The sequence below is a fragment of the Rhea americana genome, unplaced genomic scaffold (genome assembly GCF_003343005.1).
Source record: "Rhea americana isolate MKP2758 unplaced genomic scaffold, rheAme1 scaffold_70, whole genome shotgun sequence".
In the NCBI taxonomy this organism is placed as follows: domain Eukaryota; kingdom Metazoa; phylum Chordata; class Aves; order Rheiformes; family Rheidae; genus Rhea; species Rhea americana.
The window spans coordinates 448,681-463,426 of NW_028186868.1; the positions used below are offsets into that span (position 1 = coordinate 448,681).

Sequence of the window (14,746 nt, forward strand, 5' to 3'; positions counted from 1 at the left end):
AGGTGGAAGAGTCATCAGTGAGGAGAGGAGTCTGTGTGTGTCTCTAAAGAGAACTTCTGGACAGAAGTACAGTCAATGTGTCTATTTTAACTAACCTCAAATTCTACAGTTTCTCTTGGCAACACTCAGATGTTTCTTTGCTAATACAGGGCTGCTGTTACACTTACTAGGTAGGAATATTGAGTTACCAACCAGGTTCTCCATCAGAGCTTCTCTAACCAGGATGTTTCTGCTGCTGCTTWGTTAGTATTAAAGAGCATCGGGCAGGTGCTGTGATTGTATTGCGATGCCAGTCAAGACCAACAGTGGGATAGAGGTCTGCTGTGTCACTGCTGCTTGCTAGCACTAAAGGCTTAGTGGGCCATGGCTGATAGCAATCCCAGAGGATGGGCTCTGCTGCACAACTTTGTGACAAAAAGGCAGGAGGAGGACAGGATCATGGCTGATAAACCAGTTGCCAGCTCCTGCAGCACTTGGTGGTGTTGCTTGTTCAACCTTCAGGGTGACAGAAATCAAGAAATCAGCTCAGGTAGGGATTGCTGCCAGGTACTGACTAGCCTTGCAGATGGTATGTTGGCAACAGCTGCTGCACAAGAACTAGCTGCTCAGGAGACAGCTGCTGCTTTACATCTTGAATATCTGAGCTCTAATGTGATGCTTGGGCAAATGTCTCTGGCACTGGGGTATCATGGAGCGGTGCAGCCCTCACTGCAGTTGAGGGATTGTCAAAGCCTGCTGAGAAGCTCTCCCAGGCTTCAGGGAGCTACTGCTTTGCTCTTGCTGCAGTGACAGTGGCTTAGACACAGGGCTGGCTTGGACCAGACTGGTGAGTATTTACAAACTATCTTTGGAATTGATTTTTGAACTAGAAATTCTAAACTTATTGCAGGAGTTGTTGGGAAAAAATATCTGGACTGCACTAAGTGGGAGGTCATGGTTAATGATCCTAGTCTTCAGATCTGTTTTTTTTTTACAAATGCTCTGCAGTGCTTTAGTAGTAATTGAAGAAATCCAGAGTAATTATCCTCTTGCAGGAATGAGTTTCTAATGATGGGGAGATGAAGGCAGCATTCTGATTAAGCTGATAATAGTGTAAGACTTTTATACATTTGGTACCATGAAATGTACTTTCTCATTAGTGTTCACAATAGTGCATTCTTATTAATATTCTTTTGGTATGATTTTACATCTGAATTTTCATATGAAGTGCTTTAACTAGAGTTCTTCCAGTAGCTCTTTAGGAAATATATGTGGCTGTGGAATACCCAYCACTTATGTTTGAAAGTGATCCACTACTGCTATGAAGTTCAGTAATAATGCTGGATGTTCACAAGCCCAGTAATCACTGCTGCGCATTTAGATACTGTGTTTGCACTGGAATAGAAAGGAAAGGAAATAGAAATCCTTATGTCTAACTTGGCTTATTTATAAAAGGTCACCCATACACAGTCTTCCTACACAATTAACATCTTCCGAGTGTATAGAATTGTTTTTGCAGAGATCAGCTCTGAAATTAGACTCCAGTGATTTCCACAGCKCTCATTTGAGCTGGGAACATGGTTCGTTTACTATGTGTTCTTCCATCTATGAAGTAATACAATTTTCAGCCTTCAGGTAGATTTAATTTAAAATAGATGCTGTGCTTACCTTGTATGTTATAGAACACCTCTGCAATCTGTATTTATACCACTGTGCACCTCARTCTCTCTCAAACTGTAACAAATTCAGCCTTTCTATGGTTTTGTTTTTGTTTTTTGTTTGTTTGTTAACAGAAATACTATGCAGTCGGGGATACAAGGACATAGAGCAGTTAAATGTCTTGCTCAGCGAGAAAGCAGATCCACAGTGAAAAAGCAGGGAATTGAACTGCTGTTTGTATCAGCAAAAGGTATAAATTGGTTTTCCATTTGTGTGCAGTCATGAAAAAAGAGAATGATGTATTGTATGTTTTACTATACTGATCGCCATGCTACAACACAGAGGAAGATCTCACCTGTATTTCATTCCCACTTGTGGAAAACACTATGTATATGCAAGTGTCAGCACAGGCAGAATTTGTGCAGTGGTGTTWCTGGGGGAAGCTGGGTCCCATGAGGGTGTATGTGTGTACAAAGCTGCAGGGAATAAACATATTTCCTAGGCCTGATGTAGTTACTGCCCTGCCATCCCTGCCAGCTTCTAAAAGCTTGAAACTAGCAAGTTGTGCCCTGGGTTTTGGGGGCTTTAACCTGTTCTGGGACTGTTCGGGGATGACAAAGCGATGCAGATTGTTATAAGGTGGCTAGTTTCAAGATGCATACTTTTAATCTCGCTTGCTTCTATGWATCTGAGGGCTCAGGTGTTTGTTCCAGAAAAGAGCTGAAAATAAAGCCAGCAGAGCTAGGAGAGAGCTCTCTAGGTACTACCTGGAGCTTTGTACTGTTTGTTTTGGACTCCTCTGCTGATCTTACAGTCTGTTCCTAGACACATCTTTTTTATCYGGTAAATACCTATCCAAAGTAAAAATTACTTTCATTAGTAAGCTTCAGTCTCATGGGACTAAGCAGTAAGAACTGCTTAATTCTGATTGAAAACAGGCTGTCCCACAGAAGTACAATATTTAGCAACACTACTTTTAACATAGAAATATCATCCTACACTCATACATAAATACTGTGGTATTAGCCTGTCTTGCTGCCTGCTAGTCAGTCCAGAAATGCAGAAAAGAAGGCCCCAGTGTCAAAACTATTCGTACTTCAGAGGTTCATAGTGCAGCATGTAGGCATGTGAGCTAAGCCTTACTTATCTCTATGTTTTATAAAATAAAGCCTATCTTCCTAAATGAGGAAAATAAGGCGCCAATGTTAAGTGACCGTTCCCGAAGTTGACTGTAAAGTGCTCACTTAAAATCATGTTGTGCTTGATTTCTACTTCTGGACCAAGCCCGCTAGGATACTCTCTGAGGATTTCATTGGGATCCAGAATGTATTCTAGTTCCCACACTCATGTGTTATATTTTCTGCTGCTTTTTGTCTAAACATAATTTGAGGATTTCAGAGCCAATTTTGTAGGGCTCCTATGCTGTCCAGTATGAATGCAAGAACCGGATAGGCAATCAGACAGGAGCCAGAAATGGAAAAAAATTGGCAAAGGATAGTCAAGGAAATCATTTGTCATTGGTTTCCAAAATACATTTTCTAATTTTAGCAGTGTACCTCTGGTCATGCACCTCTTTGTAAACACAATATCCTTGCAGAGCTGGCATGACTTCTTAAGTAGAATTTAGAAACTGGCCCAAGGCTTTATTAAGAAGATAAAACACCTTCCCACCTGCCTGTCCCACACAGGCTCCTACTGGTGCCATGAATATATTTGGCTTGCAGTTCCAAAAGGCACTGTGCTATAGCAGTATCTCTTGGACAGTAGTGAGGCTGCAGCTGGAAACCAGCCTTAGGCAGCTTTGTGCAAAGACTGACTGTGCGTGAAATCTGGTGGGCTGACAAGCTTTTCGCCGTCTGCTATTCAGTTGCCATGAAGCTAATACAGGATGCAAAATACGGGAGTATGTGTCATTTTGATTTTCCACTCCCTCTGCCCCCCTCAATATTTGTGTGTCAAGAACAAACATGGGGGTACACAGTGGAGATTTGGGAAGGGGGATGAGAAGAGGTGGGCATGGTGATAAGAAGGGGCAGGGGTGAGAGGTGTGTGTGTTCGTGGTGCAAGCAGATTGGATGTAATACATAAGCCCACACAATATTTCAAAGGTCCCCATGTGACCAATATTAATCATACAAAATARTGAAGAAAAATGTTTCCTGGAAATGCTCAGCAGAATTTGTGTTGGTCATCACAGAGCCTGTGTCAGAGACAGATAGCTGGTCCCCTACACTGCTCCAGATGAAGGTCTCTTAATTCCCTTTCTCTCTGTTTCTTGTTTGGAAATAGCCTGGACAGTCTCCTACCACTTCTACATCACATAGATGAATTTGACATCAAGTAATCTTACACTTGTGCCAGAAATCTTCCCCAGAGGGCAGTCAGACATTGCCTTTCCCTTCCATCATCAAAATAAATCACTAAGCATGCTCAAATTCCCAGTTCATTCTTCTATTTGTATTAGTATTAAGTGCTGCAGATGAGATATACACACACAGATAGAAAGCAAATGAGTGTCCTGCTACACGAAGGCAAATCTTAGACTTTATTTCTCCAGGGGTCTGTTACACACATCAACAGGTCAGGTGCATCACAAGTATTATGAAGGTTTCCCCCTCTGTGTAGGAGAAATGTGGGAAACTGAGATATGGAGGTGTTTGAAATAGTACAGAGAGAGCAAGCAGCCTGTGATATCCTCTGGGAAGAAAATGAACCTTCTGAGAGGAGAAAAAGGGTGGAATATGAAAAGGCAGCAAAACTTAGAAGGAATACTCTAGCCTTATAGGTGGTTTAGAAAACTTTAAATGTCTGCAGGAAGACCATTTAACCCTCAAAAGCCTAAAACACTTGGGAAAGAAATTGACTTTCTGTGACATTTTAAAAGGAGTTAGAAGCATATGGCCTTGACATAAGAATTGCAGAGTTGTATTTAAAACTGCGCTGTTTTGGGAAGATGTGATCCATTTTTGTCTTATAAACCTATGAAAATTAATAGGATTTGCACTCCAAGAAGAAAATCCTTCCAACCACTACCAATTATTGGTAATTACCTATTTGGTGTATATTATGACCTCTTAGTGAATTAGTTCTTTCCTGTAGCTTTATCTGGTTTTGCTGAGACATCTAGCTGACTTGATAGCAATAAAATACTCAGTTTACCTGCATTTTGAATAACCAATGTATTGCGACAGATCTGAAATACATCCTAAGGAAAATGACACAGGAATGGAGGAAGAGTATGTGATCATCCCCGAGAAGGAAACTGTGTTAACGCTGGAAAGGCTGCAGCAGTTTCCTGCAAGAACCCATGAGCTGTTAGCCCCGTAGGCGTCTTTTATCTGTGCGAGTCCTGACGCATATTGTCAGGCCTCATGTATTAAATACATCCAGCTTCTTCACGTTATTGAGATCAGCACTCTTTAAAGCTGCGTGTCTCTCAGCTGAAGGAAATCCCTGCTCTATTAATGGCATGTCTGGTACCACTTCCACTCTTATCACCATGAAATCAGGGCTTGTGCGGTTCCTGTAGGAAACATGCAAGCAGGTTTCACAAATGCACAACGTGAACTGCAGGCAAATCCATCACCAGGAAAGAAAATTACTGGGGCTTTGGAGCCCTGCTTGCTTCCTCCTTATAGTTTTGTCTGCTTAGTATGTGGAGCATTTATTTCTACAAATTCTCCAGTTTGTACTGCTGCTTCCTGCTTTTCTGTAATATAATCACGAGGGAGCCACTTTGGCATGTGTATTAAGTCTTAGCCTTAATGGAAACATTAGTGTCACTGCTGCTTGGGTTGGGAATGACCACAATGCTCTAGAGAAATAAGAAATGGAGACAGTATGCAAACTCAACAGAATTACAGATGCRGATGGCTCTCTAATATTTGAGGATTAGCACTGGATTTCTCTGCGCCATATTGCCTGCTCCAGTTGAGCAGGGTCTGGCTTTGCTGATAAGCATGTATTGACACTGAATAGAGGCAGGCCACAAAAGTCCTCCCTAAGCACATTGACAAGGTAATATTACCACTGAGACAACACTGTGGTTTTTATCTGCCAAAAAGATTTCCACTCTGAGAATAAAATGAGGAAATAATATATTACTGGTTCCAAAAAGTAGAAAATTGTATTTTTAGTTGTTGAGGATTTAAATCCTCTGTAGGGTATTATCCTAATATTCAAATTTATTTTTCACTAGAAAATTCTTCACTATAATTTGTGGTTTAGTCATCTTCTTTTGCAATCCACTTGAAAGGCTGATAGTTTTACAATGGCTTTTTGTCATTCTTAGCATTTTTCTTTCTTTCTTTCTTTTCTTGCCTGCCGTTATGGATTAACAGGCAAAAGGGGAAACAGGCTAAATTCATTTTATGCAGCACAGCAACAGACAAAATGGCTAAATAGTGCTGTGCAGATCTCAAGAAATGGTCGTATTTGCCCTCAGTTTGGCATGTGCACACCCAGTATCTTCAGGACTAGACAAGGCAAACCCTCTATGGAGAGCTGGTGAAACTGCTATGCAGAAAGCACTGACAGTTTGGCAAACTTAAAAATTAAGTAAGATTTGTGAGGCCTTAACTTTTCCAGTTAAAATAACCGCTAAAATAAGGAGACAGGATTTTTTTAAGGTCTGCAGGAACGCAGTCACATCATGATGGAGTTGTTGCACTTTTGTATGCTAGTGGTTTAATGAAGCACATTAAACATTGTAAAAAGCGATCTRTTTCTGACAAAGAGATCAGCTAGCAATTCTGAGAACATCTCTAAGCAAAGAAATAGGATGGAAAAGATACTGACTTCTTGTGAAAACCCTTAAAAGTCACATTTCCAGAAGCAATCACTGCTGCTGTTGAGAAAAAATACAGAATTTGGGAAGCCAGTGAAATTTTGGCAAGCGACAGTCTAACAAGCAAGAAGGATCTTGGACTCTGGGTAGCATCATGGTCYGAAAGGTGGATTGTCTCTGCTCCCCCAGGGCAACCATCTGGCTTCTTTCTGCTGTTTCAGACAGACTACACAGCTCTGTTGGTGTCAGTCAYAGCAGATAGCCGATTTCCAGACGTGTCTCTGGCTTTAGGATGTGCAAACCCTGTTGATTTTAAGCTTGTGCTGTAGTTTKATGTGCTTTGAAAAATCTCCATCAGTGTCTTCATTAGAGCTATATTGCAATGATTGGAAAGCTCTCTGCAAACTGAACACAGGCATGGAAATTCTGTTTTCCTATGCTTTTGGGGATACCATGCAGTCTTGCCAACTCTTACAATTTTATTGTATGTTTCAAAGGTGTTTGATGAGTTTTCTATTTCTAAGTTCCCCTGTTCTGATTTGCTGATTTATGGGATTTCAGCTTTCCTTAAAAAATATCAAAAAATGTTTGAATACATGAGCCTAGTGAGTCCCAAAATGCAGCAAGTTTTTTTTTTAAAAAAAAAAAAAAAAAGCTCTGATTAATCTCAGATCTATTTGCTTTATTCTGCTTTCAATTTTTATCCTATGCCAAGCTTGTGAATTTGAAACCATTCAGTATAAAACACTGAACACTTGAAAATAATAAATAATCTCTTGATTTCCTCCTTTTGAAGATATATATGGSAAGTCATCCAGCTGGATTTGGCACTCCCTAACATGGCTGTGACTCCCCACAAATCTACTTCCACACYGTACTAGTATATCAAAGGCAGAAGAGGATCCCTTTGAATATCTTAAAATGTGAACATATCCTAAAGGTCTTCTGCAAAAATAGATGTGGAGGTACCAATAAACAACAGTTGCCAGGCAAGATGCATCCTCTTGTATTTCCATCTGTYATGCAGCAGGACTAAGTGTGCAGCTCCCTTACAGAGGGGTGGGAGGATAATCTCCACCGTTGACATCCACATTGGGTTTTATATCTTGCTGCTCCCAGCATAGCTCAGTTGAGACTGTCAGAAGCAGGGAACCAGATGCAGGCTGACATAGTCGTGTTAGTTCATTACCCGACAGCATACAAAAAAAGCTCTGGGGAAATCTAAACACGCTTAGCTGATATCAGCCGATTGACTTCCATTCCCTCTAGATGCTAGCACACATTAGAAAGTAATCTAGGGGGATGGCAAGAGGTTTAAGTGAACRTTTTGTTCTTGTTTTCCAACATGTCAACAGGTTTTTTGAGGTAAGTTGGATCTCTGTTGAGTATATCCTGAGAAAAGGTGGTTAGGTGCCTGTCTGCTGTCAACGTGCCAAGGGAGCAGATTGCTTACCCTTGCTGCCCTTCTGAAAAAAACAGCCAGGAAGTTTAATTGCGTGTTTGTAGGGGGCTGACGGTACCAGCCTCTTTGCTATTGTTTTCAAGGTCTGCTCTGATGGACCTTGCTCTTGTTTCGTTTAGTTGGTCACATCATTTCCTTTGATTCCCTTATTGTGTCCTCATCGTGTCCTCATTCCATGTTTTCCCTTRTCTTCTTCTGRTTAAACTGATCCCCACTTACTTCCTCCTTGTCTATCTKTTCTTTCTCTTCCTCTTCTCCCTCTCTCTTGTCTACTGTCTTTCTTCAGAACTCRCTTTTTTTCCAGTAACTTATTTTTTATTTCCTCATCCTGAACTATAGCCCAAAGCCCCAGTCTGCAGCTGCACATGCAGATCCTCGCTGCTTTCCCTGATAGCTTTTAGGAGCTGCTGTTTCACACAGCAACAAGTTACTTCTGCATAGTAGGAGGCAGCTGCTGTATTGCAGCTTTGGGAATCCRAAAGGAGCTGCTGCCTTGCATGGAAACAGCCCGTGAGTTGTGGTTTAGCATCTGCAGGGGGCTTACAGGCTTTCCGGCAGCAAGGTTTGTTCCTGGCACTGGGGTAAGTCAGTGGCTCGTCTCAGCATGAACCAGAGGAAGACCCTAATGTACACAGGGGCAGGGTACGATTTGATGGCATAGGGGCAGCAGCTCCCTACCTATGATGCTGGAGTCTTGGGCAGGGGTAAAATACCACTTGGCAGATTTTTATTGCCTCTGAAAGAGGTGTTGGCTTCTTGCTCTGTCAAAGTTACACCCCTACTTCTCTGCCGGAGGAGGATATGTATGTATACTGGCTAGATGCAGTGCTGTATGCAGTCACACAGAGCCAGATTAGGCCCGGGTTTCTCTCCTGAGTGCCGAGTTGTGATGTTCCACAAGGAGTTTCAAACAGTGGGAATATGCTGCAAAAAAAGAGATCCTAATCTACTCAACCAGGGCCTTTATGCAAATATTTATTGCTTAAAGGGGAAATACAATCAGTGTGCATGATGCAGATGCAGACTATGAGGTTTTCCAGTAAACAAAGAAATCTGATGGAAGTTTAAACAGCTCCCACTGCAGAGAAGATCTCCTCAGTGGCAGCACTAATGGCAATCAATAAATCAATACAGCTAAGCCACTGGTAACTTACTTTTTTTAAAAGAGCCTCTATTTTAATTACATTATCCAAGTCATTAGGAAAATATATGTAATGAAATGAGGACAGTCCATGTTATCACTTTGACAGACCTAAAGCTGAAGTTCACGGAGGGTTTGCTATCCTCCTGTCCCCAAGCTGAGCCAGGCATTACTCTTTGCAGCAGCAGTGGCATCCTGTAGAATTCACTCTGCATGTGTTTGCTGAAGGGAGATTTCCCCATGACATCAGTTGCTCAGGTTTTCCCTCCTTCATCCCTGAGCCAAGGGCATGAAGCCCAATCTTTGCAGCAAGTGGGGGCAGTGCCAGCCTACAGAGAGAAAGGCCAGCCTCAGCACTGCATCCCAAACTCTCCTATACTGTAGAGTTTTGCCAACTCTCAGTGTCTCCTGGGCAACTTGTATAACTACCAAGTGCCTGGTGGAAAAAATGACGGGGCACTGTAAATATGGCTGTTTAAAAGGATCCAGCAGGCCAGTGGTCATGGCCTTGTGATAAATATGAAAAGCTATTTATTGTAAATCATGCCCTAAAGGGTGCAATTTGAGAAGCCCTGCAGCGGAGGAGCCCGATATGCCTTCCAGATGCTGCTCAAGCTACTCTGGCCCTTCCCCACTCTGTGACGCCCCCCCCAGACCTCCATGCCGTTTCGTGCACAGCACGCACAGGAGAAAAGACCTGGTTGCCCATTGTTTCGCTGTAGCTTGCTGATACATTGAGAGGAGCCTACGTTCTTTCAGAAAGCAAAAAGCTCACAAGAGAGGAAACAACTACGCAAGCACTGAGTACTGAGGGAGAAAATTTTTCAAAAGCGTGAAAGTCCTGCTGGGCTATGCCTCTCAGAGCTGTAGGCTTGTGAAAACTGCCTTGTCTTGCCTGTACAACTGGGCCCAGGTTCCCTCCCGTGGCTGCGAGCTGCCACAGCAGCAATCGGCACCTCTCCAGGGAAGCTCTGCAAAGCGTGCAAGGGGCAGGCATGCTTAAAAGAGCTCTTTTTGATACAGGTGCCAGAATCATACTTATATCCCACCTCTTGCCAGCTAATGCCAAGGTACTCCAAGAGAGCGTATCTAATTRCTATATAGTATAATTGGACAGGCATTTGGAGCCCTTCCAACAGTACACAGATCTTTGATGCTGCTCTTAACCAGGACAAGACCTATTCTTGAGTGCACTGTCACTAAAGTGGGAGGAAGGGCAGTTCTTATTTGTGTATGCAAGGTAAAAAACACAGTAGAGGACAGCGCAATGCCTTTTCACTGAGCCAGCGGTATATAAATCCCTCCAAGTCTTTGTAGACTCTACCACTCTGGTCACCCCAGACAAGTAACAGTGGATGGCTCCACACCAGTGCTTGTACCACTACTGGTGCATGTGGTTACCACAGTGTTAAGGCACAACTAGGCCAAATGCTATGAGAAAATATTTATGAGATGAGTAGCTGGCTTGTAACTCATGGACGATATGCAACCTGCTTTTGGAAGAGTTGCTGTGTAGCCAAACACGACTACTCAAATGCTTACTGGTTTGTGCGTTTGCGGATTTTGTTCAGTTGCAGAGCTCTCCAGACCAGGCAGGAAGTCAGCACAATGCCTCGAGATATGTTATCTGCTGTAAATGTGGCAGGAAGTCATTAAAGATTTCCTCAGCTATTCCCTGGGAAAAGACTAACTCCAGGCTCTGGCAAAGTTAGAGGACTATCACTGCCAGGGCTGGGAATCAAAAGAAAAATCGTTCTAATAAGCAGATGTACTGGCAACTTCAGTAGGAAGTCCTCTGCGCCAGGCTGCTCCAGCACCCACCAGGTCAGGGAGGTGATGGATTACAAGATCTGGGGGACGTGTGCCAAGGAGCTGTTTGTGGCTCACTCCCTCTGGCTTGATTTGTTTGAACCTTCCTAAGGCTCTAGGGGGCTAAGAGAGATACCTGTGCAGACTGGTCTGAGTCCTTTGCCTCTAAAGCTTTGTAAATCCCTGCTGTTGAAATTAAATGGCACTTTTTTTTAAGAAAGTTATTTGGTTGCTGTATGAACTCTGAGCCATAGCTCCAGGAGGGGAGATTCGCAGAAGCCAAACTCATTTGGACCAACTGGAAAAAGAGAATTTCCTGCTGACAAAAGGCAACTGGGGCAAGTGTGAGCAATGAGAGACCCCACACCAGGCAGGCCAAGACAAGGAGGCCTAGCACATGTAAGGATTCATTCAAAAGGACTTGAGAGGGAGTCAGGACATGATTTAACTATGATACCAGGAATTTATTTGACTAGTCTCGCTTGATCTATGGGGTAATTCTTACTTTGATGATTCAGATATGTCTACCTTGAAAAAAAATCATGTTTTACCAACAATATCTTTTTACTTTCTCCTAATCCCATCAACCAGCCTCTGGTCAAGACCCAAATTCTATTCAGCCGAGGAACAGTCTTGAGGAAGTACTGTAGAAATTTCACTGCTTGGCTCTGTGTCTACAAAAGCAAAACAAAAAAAAAAGAAAAGAAAAAAAGAGAGAATAAAAGAACTATAATAACACTGTGAGACTATCTAAATGGTGAGAAACTTGACATTCAACTTTGATTCTGAAAAAATAAAATAAAATCTAACCTGTAAAATCAGATAGTCTGATATGTCTAGCAACCACCAGTGTGTATCTGGCTCAAAATCTAATTCTGAACGCAGAAAACAGCAGGCGCAGGAAAGAGTAGTTTGAAGCTTTCATTGGACTTAATCAAGATATTTTGGAGGACTTTTCCACTAGAAGCTTTTATGTGCTATTTCAGCTTAGGATGTTTGCTTCTTAAATGCTGAGTCTTGCTTACAAGGCAGCAAAAGATGATGCATCTTTTTAGCTCATTGGATCATCAGGTAATTATTCTGTAGCAAGCATATTATGTGTGTTAGAAATAACATGCGCAATATCAGAAATAAATTAGGTTTGTCTCTTTTTAAAATTATCACTTACAACCAGAATATTTTTTTATTTCCTCATGGTGAACAGAATTATAGAAATGGCCATAAGCACGCTGGAAATTTCTTTCCACTTCCTTTGAATTGTTAGCCTCTAGGCTAGCGTAAGCCAGTCTGCTCCAGTGGGGCACTGTTTGGGGACAAGTGAAAACCATAAAACCTACTTTGTTCCGTATGTATGGCTATACTGTAACATACTGCAYAAAAATCAGCTTTGGTCATAAAGATGCCCATTTAAATGGCCTAGAGAGTTTTTCTTACATAAAACTCAGTGTGTACCTCACATAYGTGTCTTTGGTTGTACTCCCACAGGAGAAAAAGAAAATATATCTGAAAAAGGTATATTTCTCCAGCAGGATTTCRAGGAAGAGAGCCAGTCTGCCCTGACTACAGGGAAGTACCCTCCAGGTGCCACACACACAGACRTATTCTCCTGGATTAGTGACGCTGTTATTTAGTCTTGCTCTTGCTGACAAAACTTCCAAACAACGCTTCAACAATGAATTTCCTCCGAAGGCGTCTCTCAGACAGTAGTTTTGTGGCTAATTTGCCCAATGGCTACATGATGGACCTGCAGCGCCCTGACAACTCCACTAGCTCTCCAGTTTCTCCTGCCATGGAGAGAAAACATCCGCAGCCACTGCAGCCATCCCACGCTTCCTCTCCTGGCACCAGCATTTTCAGCTCCATCTCTAGCGCCATGAAGCAAACCACACAAGCAGCYGCAGGACTAATCGATCACTCGGCCAGCCCCGCACCACCTGTGGCCCAGAAACCCAAGATCCTCTTGGTGATTGATGATGCACACACAGACTGGTAAGTTACCACAATCCTACCTGCTGCCTTCATCTCCATCAAGTTTGGGGGAGGAGAGCGATCAGGAGGCACAAGATGTCTCTAGGGGGAGTACACAGACACTTTCATATGTAGGTCACTAGCTCTCACCCCAGACTGGTTTCTGTCCATGTAAATGGCGGAGTAGGTTTAATCTTACTGGAAAAATATTTTGGTTGACAAACTCCTTGACAGCCTCTTATGTATATGAACATATATAGAGCATTCGTAGCTCAGCAGACTTAGCTGAGCTGTGATATCTGGCAATGATCCTAAGAGAACATGGCTGAAGGTGTGTTAATGACATACTTCAGGAGCTCATGGAGAGGTATGGTCTACTGTCTGTGCTGGCTCTGTAAATGAATAGAAACTCTTATCTCCGCCTCTTTTTCTCTTGAACTTTTTCCGGTATGCAAATTTATACACAAATTAATGAAAAATAATCCAAGCCATATATCAGTAATGATAATGACTTCAGCTCACGAGCTGAGCATGAGCATTTTGACTGCAAATCATACTGGCTATTAGCAAAAGCCTCTGGGGCTCAGCTAAGCCTCAAGTTTGTCTTGTTTGAACAGCTCTCTGTTTTGAAACAGAAGTTTGGAAGCTTGTTTGTTGTGAGATCTGACAGCAGAGGACCCTTTCCAAAAGCTGTGTAGGACAACTGAAGTTTTCCAAAATAGAGAAATGGCCTACTGTTTGCAGCATGCTTCCTTTCRAAGTCAGCTGATCTAGAAAGCTTTAGGCAAGCTGGCCACGAGACCTGTTTCAGTTAAAGACCACAGCATGTGCTGAGGAGAYGCTGTGTTTAATCTGCCAGCTCGTGTCAATACAGCAGTGAGAAATTGTCACTGACCCTCTGAGTTCAGCAAAATGGAAAGGGTAGCGCAGGCAAGAGGAACGCACAGATCTGTCAGAGTGAAATAAAGGTGGGTTACTGGGTTTTGGCTAAGGGAGACAATTTCATTTTTATCCCAATCTACTCTTCAATAAAGTGGTCATCTTTGGTCATCTTTGCTTTCCCAGAAGACTGGGAACAGGTGGGACCTGCCTCTTGGGGGTATCCTCACAAGGCAAGAGTGCTGCACTTTGGTTTTCTTCATTCCCCTAGCATCAAGGAGTGGTGACAGTGTATAGGTAGGTCAGGCTGCTTCAACCAGCTTGAAGTACATGAGGGAAAACAGTGGGATTTTTCTCAAAGGAACAACAACTTTTTAACTGAATGTGAAAGTTCCTAGTAAGAGGTCATCACATCAAATGTTTCATCAGCCTAGTGTCTTTTATCAGAGTAGCAGCATCTTAGGCAAAGTCGTTCAACTGGCCACACCAGTATGGCCCTGATGATTCCCCTGGCTGAACTCTATTGTCTCTGTCCTGGGTGTACCTGCAAGTCTTACAGCAAACCGGTGCTCACTGTCCTCTGTCTCTGCTTAGCTTTTTGCAGTTCCTTGAAGATGCTGCCAGGTGGCAGTCCCTTAACATAGCATCCTCCTGCTGGGAATGGGAGTGCCTCCAATGCACAGCTCTAGCATCTGGGGCTTAGCCAGCACTGCTTAGACCAAACATTGTAATCAGAGAGGAAAGCACAAGCTCAAAGGCCAATTTAATTTTTCCTTGAGATTAATGGTGGCTGAAGGGAGTCTAGGCAAGGGCAAGGGGGGGGTTGGAGTCTATTGCAGCACTTTCATGATTTAAGATATATACTGCCTTGAAATCCTTGCTTTTATATGTCCCAGCTGCTGTTCTGTCATGCAGACTTCATGGTCTGTGAACTGAGTTTGCCCAAGGAGCAGCAGCTGGGAGATATAAAGATGAGGTACAACTTCTTGTGCTGTCTTCACTCCTCAACTTGTGTGTAAGCACTCGACGCATCCTGCTGTCTTGGCTATTCCTCTCCTGTCTG

The 14,746-nt window shown here is 42.8% G+C and overlaps 1 protein-coding gene across 2 annotated transcripts in view; it reads left to right on the forward strand.

Annotated features, from left to right (window-relative positions):
• Nucleotides 1-12,508: 12,508 nt before the first annotated feature.
• The window catches only part of SYN3 (synapsin III), a 183,467-nt gene continuing 181,229 nt past the window's right edge, over nucleotides 12,509-14,746 (forward strand). For both annotated transcript variants that reach the window (XM_085321673.1, XM_085321672.1), the window contains exon 1: nucleotides 12,509-12,825. In XM_085321673.1, coding sequence (XP_085177799.1) covers nucleotides 12,509-12,825 — 317 coding nt within the window. The remainder of the gene's footprint in view (nucleotides 12,826-14,746) is intronic.